The sequence below is a fragment of the Aulonocara stuartgranti genome, assembly GCF_965226115.1.
Source record: "Aulonocara stuartgranti genome assembly, chromosome: 20".
Lineage (NCBI taxonomy): Eukaryota > Metazoa > Chordata > Actinopteri > Cichliformes > Cichlidae > Aulonocara > Aulonocara stuartgranti.
In genome coordinates, this window is record NC_138956.1 from 30817394 (window position 1) to 30834463 (window position 17070).

The window sequence follows — 17070 nt, forward strand, 5'->3', positions numbered from 1 at the left end:
TTTGCAAATTTTAGCAACTGAGTCCACTCGAGTGTGTGTAGCACAAAGGCACGCAGTGTCCATAGAATCACAGTGTTCACTGACTCAGTTTAATTTAATGTGACAGAGGGCTCTGCTCCATTTCACAATGCATGTTCACACACGTTTAATATCTGAATAGATACATGTGGGTCTGCAGGTGTGTGTGTCTGTGTGTGTGGTGAATTAATGATATATTTTTGTCCCTTTTGTTATTTCTAAGATATTACATTTATCAATTAATACAGAGTGAAAAGGTCAAATTATAAAAAAAGGCTCCACAATAAAAGCAAAAATGCTTCCTTCTAGAGTTTGAATGAAAACAACAGAATTTCAATGAAAACAACAGAATTTGAGAACAAACAATGGAATTTGAATGAAAACAACAGAATTTGAATTAAAAGAACAGAATTTGATCAAAAACCAAAGAATTTGCATGAAAACAACGGAATTTGGGAACAAACAATGGAATTTGAATGAAAACAATGGAATTTGAATGAAAACAATGGAATTTGAATGAAAACAACGGAATTTGAATGAAAACAACAGAATTAAAATGAAAATGTCGGAATTTGAACGAAAACAACAGAATTTGAGAACAAACAATGGAATTTGAATGAAAACAACGGAATTTGAAAACAAACAACGGAATTTGAATGAAAACAACAGAATTTGAATTAAAAGAACAGAATTTGATCAAAAACCAAAGAATTTGCATGAAAACAACGGAATTTGGGAACAAACAATGGAATTTGAATGAAAACAATGGAATTTGAATGAAAACAATGGAATTTGAATGAAAAGAACAGAATTTGACTGAAAACAACGGAATTTGAATGAAAACAACAGAATTAAAATGAAAATGTCGGAATTTGAACGAAAACAACAGAATTTGAGAACAAACAATGGAATTTGAATGAAAACAACGGAATTTGTAAACAAACAACGGAATTTGAATGAAAACAACAGAATTTGAATTAAAAGAACAGAATTTGATCAAAAACCAAAGAATTTGCATGAAAACAACGGAATTTGGGAACAAACAATGGAATTTGAATGAAAACAATGGAAGTTTAAAACAAACAACAGAATTAGAATGAAAACAACAGAATTAAAATGAAAATGTCGGAATTTGAACGAAAACAACAGAATTTGAGAACAAACAATGGAATTTGAACGAAAACAATGGAATTTGAATGAAAACAACAGATTTTGATCAAAAACAAAAGAATTTGCATGAAAAGAACAGAATTTGAACAAAAACAATGGAATTTGAATGAAAACAACGGAGTTAGAATGTACAGAACAGAGTTTGAATGAAAGCAACAGAATTCTACAACGAACAATAGAATTTGAATAAAAAGAGTAGAATTAGAATTAAAACAACAGCATTTAAATGAAAACAACGGAATTTCAATGAAATGAACGAAATTAGAATGAAAACGACGGAATTTGAGAACAAACAAAAGAATTTGCATGAAAACAACAGAATTAGAATGGAAACAACGGAATTTGAATGAAAACAAAATTTGAATGAAAAGAACAGAATTTGATCAAAAACCAAAGAATTTGCATGAAAACAACAGAATTTGAACGAAAACAACGGAATTAGAATGTATAAAACAGAGTTTGAATGAAAGCAACAGAATTCTAAAACAAACAATAGAATTTGAATAAAAAGAGTAGAATTAGAATGAAAACAACGGAATTTCAATGAAAAGAATGGAATTAGAATGAAATGAATAGAATTTGAATGAAAACAACGGAATTAGAATGAACAGACCAGAATTTGAATCAAAACAATGGAATTAGAATGAAAAGAACATAATTTGAATGAAAACAACGGAATTTGAATGAGCACAACAGAATTTGAATGAAAACAATGGAAGTTTAAAACAAACAACAGAATTAGGGATAGCCTTAAGTGGTAAGCATTCAACAAGGTGCTAGAAACATTCTCTCATCCCAACTGGTCGCAGCAGATGGCCGTCCCTCCCTGAGCCTGGTTCTGTCAAAGGTTTGTTCCTGTAAGAGGGGAGTTTTTCCTTCCCACTGTCGCCAAAGTGCTTGCTCATAGGGGATCATATGATTGTTCCTAAAATAAATGCAAATTCATGATGTGAGTCCCCTGCTCCGTCACATCTCAAAGGTGCTCCATTGGACTGAGATCTGCTCACTCTGGAATACAGTTACACTTATTATCAGTGTTGTTCAAGTTACTTGAAAAAAGTAATCAGTAACTAATTACTGATTACTTCCCCAAAAAAGTAAACCTGTTACTTTACTGATTACTTATTTTCAAAAGTAATAAATTACTTAGTTACTTAGTTACTTTTTAAAAACACAATTTACAACCTGAATAGGCGATAAAGCGATAGATCTTTCAGCCCAATTCTACTTTTTCTGCATAATCCATCATACAAAAATTAATCAAATGGAAAAGTCTCTTTTTTTAAACTTGTTTTATCAGTTTTAATTTTTTAACTTTATGCATCAAGCAAAAAATGAAATTATATGCACCATTCTCTGACTTGAAGAAATTAGTTTAACATTTAAACCTATTTTCTGCACATTCCATGTGTTACATGTAACGCGTTACTGTCCATCTCTGCTTATTATGAACTCATGAACTTAACTTAATATGCATGAAGCCACTGCACTCTGTGTATACTCTGGTTATGAATGGATGGATATGGTCAGCAACAATACTCAGAAAGGCTTGGTATTTAAATTTGGTACTAAAGAGCCCACAGTATACCAAGAAAATAACACCCACATCATTGCACCACCAGCAACCTGAACTGTTAATACAAGGCAAGATGGATCAGTGTTTTCACGTTTACACCAAATTTTTACCCTATTGTCCAAATCTTGCAGCAGAAATCAAAACACATAAGTCCAGGAAACATTTTGCCAGTCCAATTCTGGTGAAGCCATGTGAATTGTATCCTCAAATTCTTGTTCTTGGCTCACATGAGCAGGGCCAGGTGTGGTCTTCTTCTGCTGCTGCCCATCTGCTTCAAAGTTTGATACATTCTGTGTTCAGAGGTTGTCTTATGCATACCGTGGTGTTAACAAGTGGTTATTTGAGTTTCTTTTGCCTTCCTATCAGCTCAAAGTCGTCTTCGTAAACACCGGAGATGGTTGCGTGGGAATATTTAGGTAGATCATTGGCACAACCATGCAATGTTCAAAGTCACTTAAAACACCTTTTGTCCCCATTCTGATGCTCAGTTTGAACTTCAGCGGTGATTTTGATGAGGAGTTAAACAGGGGTACCCACTGAAGTGTATACTGGGCCCTCATTGGTGAAAAAAGTGTCCCATGTTTGTCCCTAGTGCTCATCCCTGAGGTAAAGAAAGTTTTCTTGTGGATTGACAGGATGAAAGGTAGATGCTATTTTGGTTTTGTCATCTTTTCTCGACTACTTTCTTCTTTTAAAGATATAAAAACTTTTAACTCGCTATATTGAACACTGTCACACACTCAGCGTGACTCAGCTTCAGCTCTGGTACCAAAGAGACTCCTACGACGAAAACCACATGCATTTTGAATGCAAAGCAATTCATCTTCCTTGCAGCATTTTCCACATCATTGGTAAAACAAATCCCAGGTTTTTATGTGCACAGCGTGATTAGCATACTGTGTAATTTGATGCTACTCAATACCAAAAACCCTTAACACAGCACTTTGTAGTGATGCCAGGTTTTTAACGGCAGATATTAGACCTCCCAGCCTGAACTGTGGTGCTCTTCACATCAGGTAATGGCCTTGTCATGTAAATCAGAGCAACAGGCTGGATGAGATATAAAAGAAAGTCTGCAGGAGAATTAATCATCCAGTGAAATCCTGACCAGTCTGTGATGGACCTGCAAAATCAACTTTATGGAGTATTTCATTGAACGCATCGGTGTTCTCTGTGCGGTAAACTTTGGTTTGGATGATTATGATTCAGACTGAAGGGACAGTTCAGACACAAACATTTTTATCTTTCTGGGTTCATCTTGTCATCATCATTCCAGCAGACTCATGGAAAATATGCAAAAAATAGGCCGCGTCACAGGTTTGCAGCTAAAGTAAAGACTGACAAAATATTAGAAGACTAAAAGATTCTGCATCCTGGCCAAGTTCTTCATCTTTATTATTAACAATTCCCCAAAAAACAACAAACTCAGTAATGTGTCAGTCTATCGTATGAATTTTTCCATCTTCCTGCTTAACTCTGAAGAAGTAAAACTTCAAAGGTTTGACTTTTATTTTGTAAAAACAGAATCTCAGAGCACAGTTGTACACTGTTTTTGGCAAATGTTACACTAAATGTCATTACTAACTACACTTGTTAGTATTGTATGTGGATTTGGCTAAAAATATAAACTTCAGTGTCCAAGTACATAATACAATCACCGTGTTATTGCAGGGACTTTACCTTGCAATATCAAGTACATTGAAGCAACTGTTGTGATTTGTGCTACATAAATAAAATTGAATTGAATTAATGGTGCCTGCGCTGAACTACACCTGCCTCTGCGCGGTTTGTTCTGTTAGTTTACCAAACTGCCTTAATTAGGTCACAAAATGCATAAAAATGCTTTTGTAATTAAAGGTTTATATCTGGTATGCCTTAAAAACTTGTTTTAGCTGCATGTTTTTTTATTATTCAAGTGATCTTTGAGTTGGAAATCATAAAACTACATGAGTAGAGCTAAATCAAGTAGGTTAAACACTAAGACAAAACATCAATCTTTTACTTTGACTCATCATTAGTTACCCAGATGGCAAAAAGAAGGGTAACAAAAAAACAACACAGATGAGTGGATTCATGCCATTCAGACCAGAGAAACAAAATGAAAACAGCTTCTATTAAAAGTGTAGTACAGTAAAAGCCATACCGGACTGTGCTAGGTAACAAAAACAAATTTAATCCTGGACTCGCCTGTCTTCCTGTCCACAGCAGTAGTTAAAGAACAAAACAAAACAATCAGAACTGAAGAAGCTTCTCGGATGAGAGGTGAAACGCCTTCAAGCAACTTAAAGAAGTCCAGACGCTTTTTTTTTTGCAAGCTCCTTTGAAAACAAAACAAAAAAAATAGTATCTCTAACAAAAGAAGTTATGTGAATGTGAGCAGATATTATCTGCCTGACTGACTGTTAATGTTGTAATATCATACCTGGATAGAAAAACACACAGTGGAAAACTATCAGTCATGTTCTGGCCTCCTCAGAGTCCAGACCTCAACATTATTTAAGCAGTTTGGGCTCATCTCGACAGAGAATAGACTAAAAGGCACCCAAAATCCATAGAAGTCTTTTGTGAACATGATTCTACCAAATATTGAGGTTTGGTTCAATTGTGCAAACTATTTTTTAGCCTTATATACTGTGTTATATTTACCCAATGAAAGAAATGAGAGGTGGCTCAAGTGTTTTGCACAGTGCTGTACGTTAGCAATATAAAAAATTATAGTGCACCACGGACACATCTTATGTCCTTGATGACGTAAATAAAAACAATATGTGTAACAGCTGATGACACAAGCTTCTTCCTCTGCCCTCGGGAGACTGAATGGAGCTCAGATGGGAATAAGCTTTGTATTGTCAGACATCCCCTTGGAGATTAAACACACTGGACTCTGGCGTATTTGCTTTTAGTAAAATATGCCAGGCAGACAGCACAGTGTCTAAATATTATTCAAAGTGTTTTTTTCCCCTTCCTGAACAACAGAGGACACAGTTAATGTGAATGCATGCACTGTGTTTGTGTGTAACTTCAGGACATCTGGCCAACGCTGCGACAGAGCTGATGAAGCTGGACCATGAGGAGCCTCAGCTGACAGAACCGTACCTCTCCAAACAGAAGAAGCTAATGGTGAACCCGTGTTTTCATTAACGTTAACATTTAACTTTTAAGTGTCCTTCACAGCTACAGATTTCATTAATATACACTTCAGAAGTGAAGACTTAAGATGACTTTCAGGGTGTGATTCATATACTGCAATTCATAGGAGTTCATTTGCATAAGTTTCAGGGCCTTTAATCCATTAAATGATGCATTAAAATTAAATAAATTTCTCACTTATTGTAAGAATTAATAGCTTAGTGTATTGTACATTTTTAAATTGTTGTTATCCCTTCAAGAAATTATAGAGCACATAGAAAATCCATTAAATCCTCTAAATGTGTAATACATTTATACTTATTTAGGGCAGCTGCCTGAATTAGCATCTTAAACTGATGTATTAATATCCTTCATGGGTACAAAGTGAAGGTTATCACACAGGAAACACCCTGTAAGATTAGCTTCATCGAGTGAAACCCTTAAAATTTTAAATCCTGAATAAAAATATACTTATTTTGAATTACATATATTTGAGACCCCTGAACGGGAATGTAACGAGTATGATTTTTATGTATTTAATGCTTTTTTGGGGGGACAAACAGTTTAAGTCTCTATTAAACTGACAGGTATTGCGTCATTTATGATCAGAGAAGAAATCCTGACTTTTCCTTCAGTGCCGTTAGTTTTCCTATTTGTGGCTTTGAGTGAAATATCTTTAGAGCTACTGGATGTGACATATAGTTAAAGTGCTTTAAATGTTTTTTAAGACTAATTATATGTAAATACAAGTACACTGCAATTACTTTAGATTATTATGACAGTTTTAAACAGATTCCATGCCCCCCATTGAATAATTCATATTAAGGTTATTTGTATTTTTTGTAAGCAATAAAAAGCAGTTTAGGCGTTTGGCTTTAGCATTTAACTAGATACATATTTTTGGCTGAAATAATGTTCTGAGATGTTTTTTATTTTTCTGTAAGTTTTTTCTTTTCTTCCAAAAAATGTTTTTAAAGGTTGAATAAATCTCTGCAAAGTATTCCAAAAATGTTTAGTGAAAATGTTGCTTTTGATGTTGTTTTTGGAGTGAGTGGAGCTTTCCCTGTTTAACTTTGGTTGAGGCAGATAGTCAGACTGGTTAACAGAGTAGGACAACCACACACTGTCACATCCACACCTATGGCCATTTTAAAGCCACCAGTTAACGTGATTTGCACTGAACTGTGGGAGGAAGCCACAGTACTCGAATGGAACCTGTGCAGGTACAGCAAGAACATTCAAACTGCACACAGAACGGCTCCAGCTGATCAGTATATATAAGAACCAGGAAAGTTCTTGCTTTGCTGTCGCAGTGCTAGCACTAGCTGTTTCTCACTGCATGTCAAAATATCAAATTTAAAATGTATGTTTTCAGCATTTTAGGCTAAATGTTAAAATGACACATTTTATTTCCTGAAAATATGTGAAACACTTTTAGTGTAGTCTCCAAATTTGATATTTTTCCTCGTGGCATTAGAAATCATTTCACTGCAATGTGTCAATCTATCATAAAACCTGATTTAAATGATATAGTTTATGTTATCCAGTAACATCTGTGACACAGTCTCATAATTTTGCATTCAGAATACCTTTTGTTCAGAAATTGCATTCGAGGAGCATTTTAAAAACCCCGTCATCTCAGACACCAGTGATGTCCTCAAATCAGAATAATGCAGAATACTGTTTTTGTTTTTTATTGTCATAAATATGTATAAGGACATTTTATAACTTGCAACTTAACACCATTCTTTGAACGTTGTTAGGATTTGAAATAGTGCTTCAAATGAATGTTTTCTTAAAGACAGAATTACAAAGTTTATGTAAGGTTTGTTATTTTTATGGGAATGTTCCCTGCTAGCTAAAATTTCAGTGTTATCAAAACTACAAAAAAGTAATTACTGCTGCTTTAACAATTACACCATCTGCAGTTAAAACAGTTTAAATTGAGTCCTGCTAAATAAGAAGCCACGCTTGCCTAAAAGGGGGCTGGGAAAGGCTTGATTTATGTCAACTTATAACAATTTATCACTTGAATTTAACATTAAAACATCAGTTTAATGCGTGCTACTTTTTTACTTGTTTAATTGACAGGCAAAAATCTTGGACCATGATAATGTGAACTACCTGAAGAAAATTCTGGGGGAGTTAGCCATGGTTTTAGATCAAGTGGAAGCTGAACTGGAGAAAAGAAAACTAGAGTATCAAGGTATGTCCAAATGATGAATATCAAAGCACAACCCAGACGTTTTCTATAGTGATGTTATCGCATTCTTTGCTTCGCAGGCCAAAAGTGTGAGTTGTGGCTTTGTGGACCTGAATTTACACTAGCTGACATCTGCCTCGGAGCCTTGTTGCACAGGCTCAAGTTCTTGGGACTTTCTAAGAAATACTGGGAGGACGGCAGCCGGCCCAACCTGCAGTCCTTTTTTGTGCGTGTGCAAAAACGCTACGCTTTTCGAAAGGTCTTGGGTGACATCCACACGACCCTCCTGTCGGCAGTCCTACCCAACGCCTTCCGGATGGTAAAAAAGAAGCCGCCGTCCTTCTTCGGGGCCTCTTTTCTCATGGGTTCACTGGGCGGGATGGGCTACTTTGCCTACTGGTATTTAAAAAAGAAATACATGTAGTGAATGCCCACTTGTTGTGTTATATGTCTGTGTATTTGTGTGATGTTTAAACTTTTCTGTAATGTTTTATGACTGCAGGAAAACATAATGAATCTATATAGAGAACACTATTACTTACCTGGGTGAACAAAGAAATATTAAAACATTCCATAATAAGAAATTCTTAACAGCACATTTTCTGGTAATCAAGGCCTTCGTTAAAGTTTAATTACTGGAAACTTGCAGCTCTTGTGCATGCAAGTCCTCATTTAACTTTTGTTGAAGGCATGCATCAGGTCCACCTACACTGAAATCTTAAAGTGAAAAAAAACCCCAGATAAAACTTTAAACACAACAACAACAACAGGGGTTAACTGACCTTCGCATGCCACTATTATAGTCACTACTCATACCTGCTCCTCACTCCTCCATCTACCTGAGGTATAACCAGTAAAACCACAGGGACATGTACATGACGATTACTTTCTGAAAAGTGCTGTGCTGCCAGAAACTGCCACATGTAATGATGAAAGGATGGAGGCAAACTTTAAAGGTATGCTTTGACATTTTGGGAAATGTGCTTATTGGCTTTATTGATGAGGCGTGGATGAGAAGATCGATACTACTCTTTGTGTAGGTGTTAAATATGAAGCTACAGGCCAAGAGGGTGATTAGCTTAGTTTAAACACTGAAAACAAGCAAAACAGCCGCTCTGTCACAGAAATGTGAATACCAGCATCAGCTAGGTATAGAACGTGATTTTCACTTAAACAGCATGAAACAGAAGCCAACACCAGTAAATGCCTTTGTCTCATTTAAATATGAAAAACATAATTATGCTTCACTATTAACATACTAGGTCTAATCAAATTATCACACTTAGCTTGTGATAATTCAGTGAAATTGTCACACTCCACGTGTAATTTGATTAAACACAAACACATTAGCTATATTTTGCAATATGCCGGCGTGGGGACAGTAGAATCTGATATATTAAAACTAAGAAGATAATTAGGATAATGATGGAAGGCGCGCTTCAGTCAATATTGTGCTTAAGTGGTGCAAATCACTTAACACATTTCTAATGAATTAAACTGCCACTCCACTTTGGGTGGCATGACATTGCGGTGTGGTGGTTTGCACTGTTGACTGGGAGCACTCACTATGTGCTGGGTTTTTCTTTCAGCAGCTCCATAGATGTTCACGTTGGGTTAATTTTTGCTTCTAAATTGGCCATAGGTGTGGATGTGAGTAAGACAAAGTGAAAATGTGAATGTTTGGTTTGTAGTGGAAATGCTTTGAATGGTCCAGTCAGACTGTGTCGGTTCCACTTTACCTGGTTGTTAGCCCTATTTTTTAATCTCAAGTAGAGTATCAAACATACATAAAGTGTGTCACATTACAAGATATGAATATCTTCCAGTGTCACAACGAATCACAAAGGGGAAAGGTTAAAAAAGAAAGTTTAAAAACAAGAGCAGAAGAAGAAATCTGCTTTTGTCTATTTGTGTTTCTTTTGGGGGACTAAACCTTGCTCCTGATAGAAGCATGTTAGGGAAACTAAAGGTGCAAAACAGTGTGTGGGTCTTTGAAAAGACCGTCATTTCATGCAAATGTTTCCAGTCTTAATGCTGAGCTAAGCAGCTGTAGCAGCTTCATGATCATGCACACAATAAAAGCAGTACCCATCTTCTCATCTAACCCTCAGAAATAAAGTGGAAAAATCTCCCAAACTATAAAAGTGCTCCTTTAACTTATTGTACACCCAATATGTAATAACACACAGAGACATGCACACGTGTGTCCAGAGTCAGTTTATTTAGAGCACCACAGATCACACAGCACACAGTGGTCCACTGTCACTATCTTGTCGCTGAGCAGAGGAAAATCTGGGTGTTTGAAAAGTTACACTTGGCTCTACTGATAGCAAAATAATAAATTCTGCATCTATGGCACAATAGTGATGACTTAGGGTTAGGATGTATGTTTCATTGCATGGGTTACTTTCATATCGTGTACACTGAGGGGTTTTTTTGTGGCCCAGAGGCAGAATTTATGACATGACTAAGCCACAGATTTCTAAATATTCAGTTGGTAACTGTAACCTTTGAATCACCTGCACTGCACCGCGTCTGAGACGGTCCCTCAGCAATACTGAGCAAGAAAAAACGCACTGGAATTCACTGCTGTTTGTTTGTCTCTGCTGACTTCCTCCTGACAGATGCAAGATTGTTTTTAACAGATAGATATTTTTAATTACACACGGTCGCATTTATTTTACCATGCTTAATTTTTAATGAGCTTAAAGGTTAAACAACGGGAACGAGGGAAGGAAAAAGCTGACTCATCTGAAGGCTTAAGGAGCATGATGGTGAGAAACAGAGAGCCTTCCCAGCCGTCTCGTTGTTTCTTAATGCAGTTTATTTTTCTTACTCCACATTAAGTTAACCCTTGACGGGAACCACTTTGTGTTTCTTTACCAGATGTCTGTGCTTTTTTAAAAAAAACCATGTTATCATGTGCGCTCTTTGGGTTTAACTCATTGTTGTGAGGTGCTGGCTGGAGTTGTAAGCTGCTTTTGCTTTTTCTTGGCTGGTTATTACCGACATTCTTGCAGTAAGAACTCACAGTGCAGCGACTCTTTCTCTCATTATAACTGCTGCTCAAGATATTAATAAATAACAGAGGTCATGGAGAGTTTTCTACTGTCACACAAACTCACCTGTGCAGGTGGTGATTAGCATCTAACTGCAACAGAAAAGGCTGAACCAAAGACAATGATCAGTACTCCTTTAATATAAGTTTGTTGCTGTTTCATGTCTTGTAGCAGAATCTGTTTTTTTATTAAGAAAACCAAAGTGTACCCAGTTTAATTTTTGATATGGAGAGTGCAGGGCGGCCAGTGAGATCAATAAATCCTTTTTGTCTGAAAAGAAGACATTTGAGATACACATTAAAGTAGACATTAAAGTACTTGATTTCAAGATGTTCAGAAGGGAGGTAAATGAGATTTCCAAAGTTTGAAAGCAAGCAAAAGAGGAGATATGTGTCCAGTTACAAATAAATCAAATAATTAGCTTAACTGTGTTCTCATTTATGTTGAGATTTTCATGCTAAAACGGTTCAATAATTGACACTGTGGGCGAAAATGCCAAGAAACGTCATAACCAGCCAATCACTGTAAACGCTTGGTACATTTTGATTATTGCAAGCACAGCTGTTACGATTCCGCTGCTTCCTCTGACTGAATCGCACTACCCGAGGGGTCGGATCTGTACTTCTTGGATCCAACAAAGATTTCAAGTCGAAAGAATCCCAGTTGTGATTTGTGGCCATTATATTTCACTATAGTATTTTTTTTATTTTTTACTTTTTATTTTTTATATTTCTATATATGCATTTATTTATGGTGCTTTTTATGATGTTTGTTCATAAGCCTTAATTTATTCAGTTGCCATCAATGACCAATAAATAATGAAAATAATTAATGGAACTTTTTTTTGTTGGTTTATTTGCACAAAAACTCAGAGCTTCCTGCACGGAGGAGAAAGTCGATTTTTTTATATTTGATACATAAATCCCAACAGTAGAAAACTGAAACATTCTTCTGTGATTTACATATTTGTAAGCTTAACAGAACTTTAACAAAATATGACTGGTGTCATTCTATACTTTTCCTCATAGCTCAAAAAAGTCACTCTTTTTACACAAATCTTCTGGCTCCTACTTCCTGTATAAATCAAAAATATAAAAGTTCAGCTTTTAAAGTGAAATTTATGCTGTGGTTTTTACCAGAGATGTACTGGTGAGTGTTTAAGGAAGCAAGATTGTGTAAGTGGGAATTCTGATTTATTCATATAAGGCCAAATCACACAGATCAAGGTGCTTCATAGTGTGAGCTAAGGACCATCAGATGATCCCCTACAAGCACTTAGTGACAACGAGGAGGAAGAACTCCCTTTTAAAAAGGAAGAGAGGGCTGACCTAGGCCAGTTAGGGTTTGAGGGTTAAGTAGGGCAAGACAGGGAGAATACAGAGAGATCACGACCAGCAAGCAGGTCCAAACACAAACTACAGAAGTTAATGACATGCAGCAGTGACCAATAAATACGTGTAAAGTGGAGAGTACTCAGTGGATCATGGGAAGTCGTCTAGCAGCATAACTAAGGGATGATTCAGGGTCACCCAACTCTAACTATAAACTTTATGGAAAAGGAAAATCTGAAGCTGAATCCTAAAAAGCAATCCAGCACCAGTAAACTACACTGTTCAGCATTTTTAATAGCTTCTGTTCAGAAACTTATGGCACAGAGGAATATTAATCTTGTCTGATTTGTCTTTTAAAGACCAGTTAAAATAAAAATTGATAGTGTTTCAAAAGCTGATGGCAACATAAGCATAAAGCTGCTTTTCTCCATGTTTTTAAATTATATCTTTGCTGTAGGGAAAAATAGTTTCCTTTAAACAGTTTAGGCATTTTTTTTCATGAAATAATTAACAGGAAAAAACCCCTCTTTATATCAATTAATGATGAAAATAAATGTTAGTTAAAGCTCAATACTGAATATTTCCAACCTTAATAATATTTCTTAATTAAATATATTAAAATTCTTATTCCTAACCACATTCTACATCCCTGAACAAACTTAAACTACACATAATGTTGACACACAGTTACTTTGACCCCAAATCATTCACAATCAAAAAAAAAACTGATTTCAAATATTATACGTAGGATGAAATGCAGCTTCACTGGATTACAATGACTTGTTCAAAGCTTTCTAAATAAATAACAATGAACATTTACTGTACATTGGTTTGCAAAAAACACACATCATCAGTGCTATACAACTGGAGCTGTAAACATTCTCAACTGTTCCCATACATATCTAAAAACTGCAAATACTCAGTTTGGAATAACGCACTATAAGTCAGGCAAATAATAGCGAACCTTGAGGCTGAAGGTGAGAGGACTGAAGCTGGGCAGCAGAGCAGCTCTGTGCTTTTATCTCAGATTACAAGTCATTTTGGGATCAGCAGCTGCCAAACAGATGAAGAATTGCAAGTAAGTCATTGTGTACAAGGTGGCCAGCCTATGAAGAGGGGAATTACTTAAAATAGCTTCAAGTAGAGTTGCTGGCTTGGACCTGGATGCAGATAGCGTCAAATGTAGTGTGTTATTTTGAGGATGATTTTACTTGAGTGTTTAGCTTAGGCATGCGGCTTCTGTTCTTTTGGGTGGCGCTGAGGGGGAAGTCCTGGTGACATTGGCTTTACATACCAAACCCGATATGTTAAATACCACCCCAGCAGGGCGCATATGGTTCCTAACAACTTGTGAGATGGGTCATGGAAATAAACAGAGGTGCACGTGAACATCCACACCCAAATGATCATGATAAGATTCAAGGCTATATACAGCAGGCTCAAGACCTTCCTGGGAAGTCCAGACAAGCTGGTGGTATTGAGAGAGCTCATCGGGGCAATTTCCTCCATGATGAAGAGGGTGGAGTACGCCAAAATGAAGGAGTGTCCTGAGATGTCATAGCCAACCCAGTGGAATCCAGCCCGCCTGCAGACAGCTTTCGATGTGAACTCCTTGTAATCAACCTTTACCAAGCTGTTTTCATAACAAGAACCGGTCACATCCTCGATGTAGAAGAAGGTCTCTGTGCAGACGTACCAGACAGCTGTTGCCACCACCAGAGAAAGCAGCCGCCGGGCGAGAAAGGAGACACTCCTGTTGAAGGAGGCATTGGAGAGGAGGAGGAAGGGGGTTAGCAGCAGCAGCGTCCAGCCCCAGGACACTTTAACAAAATACCTGCAAGACAAACAGAGCAGTCTGATGAAACAATTTACCACTTCAAGATAAAGTTAATCTCATATGTACACAGAATGTATATTTCATACTCCTGGGCCAATACAGAATGTTTATGCATAAACATTCTGTATACTCCAGGTTTTTACTTCTGTTTCTAACCATCTGTAACACCAGCACATATACTGGTACATATGTACAGATTTCTTTTTACAATAGAATATAATAGCTTTTTATTGTCATTGTACATGTACAACGAAACTGTGGATGCTCCACACTAGCTGTGCATGGAACAAAAATATAAATAGCAGGACATAAATAATAACAATTGCCAGTTTCTGCTCCTACAAAATCCAGGTAAGCCAAGCAGTTTTTGTTTGTTTTGAGTTGTGTTCAACAAATAGGACTTCATTAGCCCGACAGTTGAACAGTTCACCCTTGACCTACATCTCTCCAGTCTTGCCAAATTCATTAAAACATTAAAAAAAAGAAAATTATAAAGGTGCTTTTAAGTCACCTTAAAGTGAACGCCAGGTGTGCCCACGAGCTTGAATGAATCGGTTGTGTTAGCTAATCAATCGCGTCGTCATACTTACACGTTCAGGGCGTTTTTGCTGCTGCTGAAATACGTCTGCGGAACGAACTCCAGCTCTTTCAGGACGGACCCCACGACCGAGATGAGCAAAAAACTCCAGGGGAACTTCTGTCGGACGGCCGGTATCCTCCACAGTACCACCAACTTATCCACAATGACATCCAACGACGCCATGTTGACGCTATGACCGTTGCTCTACACCGGCGGGGAGGGGTACGTTGCTTTGACGTCACTGCAGGTCAACCAATGAGATTTTATTGTTCTTCTTTGTGTTTTTAACGGCAGACTACAAACGGTAAATTCAAATGGATAGCGCCCCCACCGTACAGGGTGATGTGCTACTTTCTTCTTAACTTTCCTTTCACTTTCTTTGTATCTGACATATGTTTTCGTAGATATACATATTAATCCAAAATAACATAATAAATGGAGGAAAACAATTAAACCACAGTCCTAAAACCAAGACCAGCCAGGCAAGGCCATGATGATCCACTTGGTAAAGTAAACCTGCCAGGCATCTTTTTTGGCTTTAAAACAACAATTCTGATGGCTAAAGATCCAAACGGGACAGGGAAAAAAAAAGAAAACAAAAAAGGAACACCTCTATACACATCTGCACATCAGGCAACCTGCTCTACTCCTGAGCAACAGCTACCCTAGGGGGTGCTTCAGAGATTTTGGTTCCTTCTGAGATGAGCATCACACAGTTCCTGCCGGTATGTCGGCTGCAGCTCCATATTGTGAATCTCCACGTCTACCTGTTGGATTTGGGACTGTTGAGGCCATTTCAGTACAATGAATTCACTGAACTCACTTAGATGATCCAAGAAAAAACAAAGAAAGAACAGAAGAAAGATCTTCTGTATATTTCTCAAAAAATGTGATCCTGTCTCCCTGAACCTTAAAAGAGACCTCTTTGACAGCATCTGGTCAAATTCCCCTTATTTCCACATGTGGTATGTCTTCCTCATTAAACTGACATCATTGTGATGCAATCTACATTATTTATCTACTGGAAAAGTTGCTAAAAGAGTTCTGTTTCTGGGTCAAATTTAATTTATTTCTCCCAGTTTTTCTGTTATTACATGCAACACAATATATTCATACTTTGTAATTAACAGTTTAAAAAATGTATTTAATAATACTAACTAAAAAAAATAGATATAAATGCAAATCATATACATATATTTTCACTGTCTACACATACAATTTAAGGTAATTAATGGAAGTGTTGATGAGAGCTGGTGCTGATGTTTGTAAAACTGAATCCTGCTCCTGCTGATTGATTGTGATTATACTGGAATAAAATAAATCTCCCCTTGAAGGACAAAGTTTGTCCCCAGTGCACTCTGACTTGGCAAACAAGCCTCTCTAAAAAGCAATTTTCCAAGCATGCCTCCGGTTTGGCTGATTGTTCTTCAAGGATTGCTGCCAAACTACAAACTCTGTCAGGAGGCAAAAAAAAAAAAAAAACCCATCCAGATTAAATGGTTTCAGATTACATTTCAGACAGCTCAAGACCTGATTGAATCACACCTCAGATTTCTATAGTTAGATTGAAAAAAGGAATCTTTTTGCAAAACAAAACATTTGATGAAACTAAACTTTTGAGGGCCTTACTCAAGTGATAAAGACGTAAGCAAATGTGAAGAACAAGATGGAAAACTAAAAAAAAATCTCCTGCAGTAATCATCACTGCACAGGTGTGTTTTCTGCTTCTCTTGAGGTAAATATAGAGGTCACTGAGTTCTTCTCATCTCCTCTCAGATTGATCTGCAATGTCACAGGGAAGTTTGCATGTAACTGTCCTGCAGTGCATCGAACCAGATGATGTCATGCTGCAGGCAGTAAGAGAGGGACTCCAAAAACCAAAATAAAACTGGTCTAGTCCAGCCAGATAATTATCCTCTCCAAGGTTTGACCTATTTCTGACCCCCCTGGTGAAGTTTCACCATTCAAATTTCCAGACTCTTGAGAACTAATACCCCATGGTGCACCATGTTTAAATTCCTTTCTGCAGTTCATTTGTGCATTTAGGAAAAAATAAACTTCTGATATATTTGTATTCATTGTTATTAAATGACAGCCAATAAGTTCCATTAAAAAGTATATAAATATCTATAAATATATGTTTAAAAAAATTGAAAAGAGCTAAAAA

The 17070-nt window shown here is 36.7% G+C and overlaps 2 protein-coding genes across 4 annotated transcripts in view; one reads left to right on the forward strand and one right to left on the reverse strand.

Moving 5' to 3' along the window:
- The window catches only part of gdap1l1 (ganglioside induced differentiation associated protein 1-like 1), a 28276-nt gene extending 16375 nt beyond the window's left edge, over positions 1-11901 (forward strand). For all 3 annotated transcript variants that reach the window (XM_082519267.1, XM_082519268.1, XM_082519269.1), the window contains 3 exons: positions 5790-5884; positions 7985-8099; positions 8177-11901. In XM_082519267.1, coding sequence (XP_082375393.1) covers positions 5790-5884; positions 7985-8099; positions 8177-8520 — 554 coding nt within the window. In that variant the 3' untranslated portion in view covers positions 8521-11901. The remainder of the gene's footprint in view (positions 1-5789; positions 5885-7984; positions 8100-8176) is intronic.
- Positions 11902-12064: 163 nt separating this feature from the next.
- On the reverse strand, positions 12065-15141 carry fitm2 (fat storage inducing transmembrane protein 2). The gene is made up of 2 exons (XM_082519271.1): positions 14914-15141; positions 12065-14320 (listed from the first exon to the last, which is right to left on the reverse strand). The coding sequence occupies exons 1-2, from the start codon at positions 15084-15086 to the stop codon at positions 13711-13713; spliced, it is 783 nt and encodes a 260-aa protein (XP_082375397.1). The 5' UTR covers positions 15087-15141; the 3' UTR covers positions 12065-13710.
- Positions 15142-17070: the final 1929 nt, after the last annotated feature.

What these genes read in the sequence shown, in the direction of transcription:
- fitm2 (XM_082519271.1), bottom strand. Translation starts at nt 15,086, where the DNA reads ATGGCGTCGTTGGATGTCATTGTGGATAAGTTGGTGGTACTGTGGAGG. An exon ending in AGCAAAAACGCCCTGAACGT is followed by an intron (nt 14,321 to 14,913) that starts GTAAGTATGACG and finishes TTTGTCTTGCAG; the next exon opens with GTATTTTGTTAAAGTGTCCT.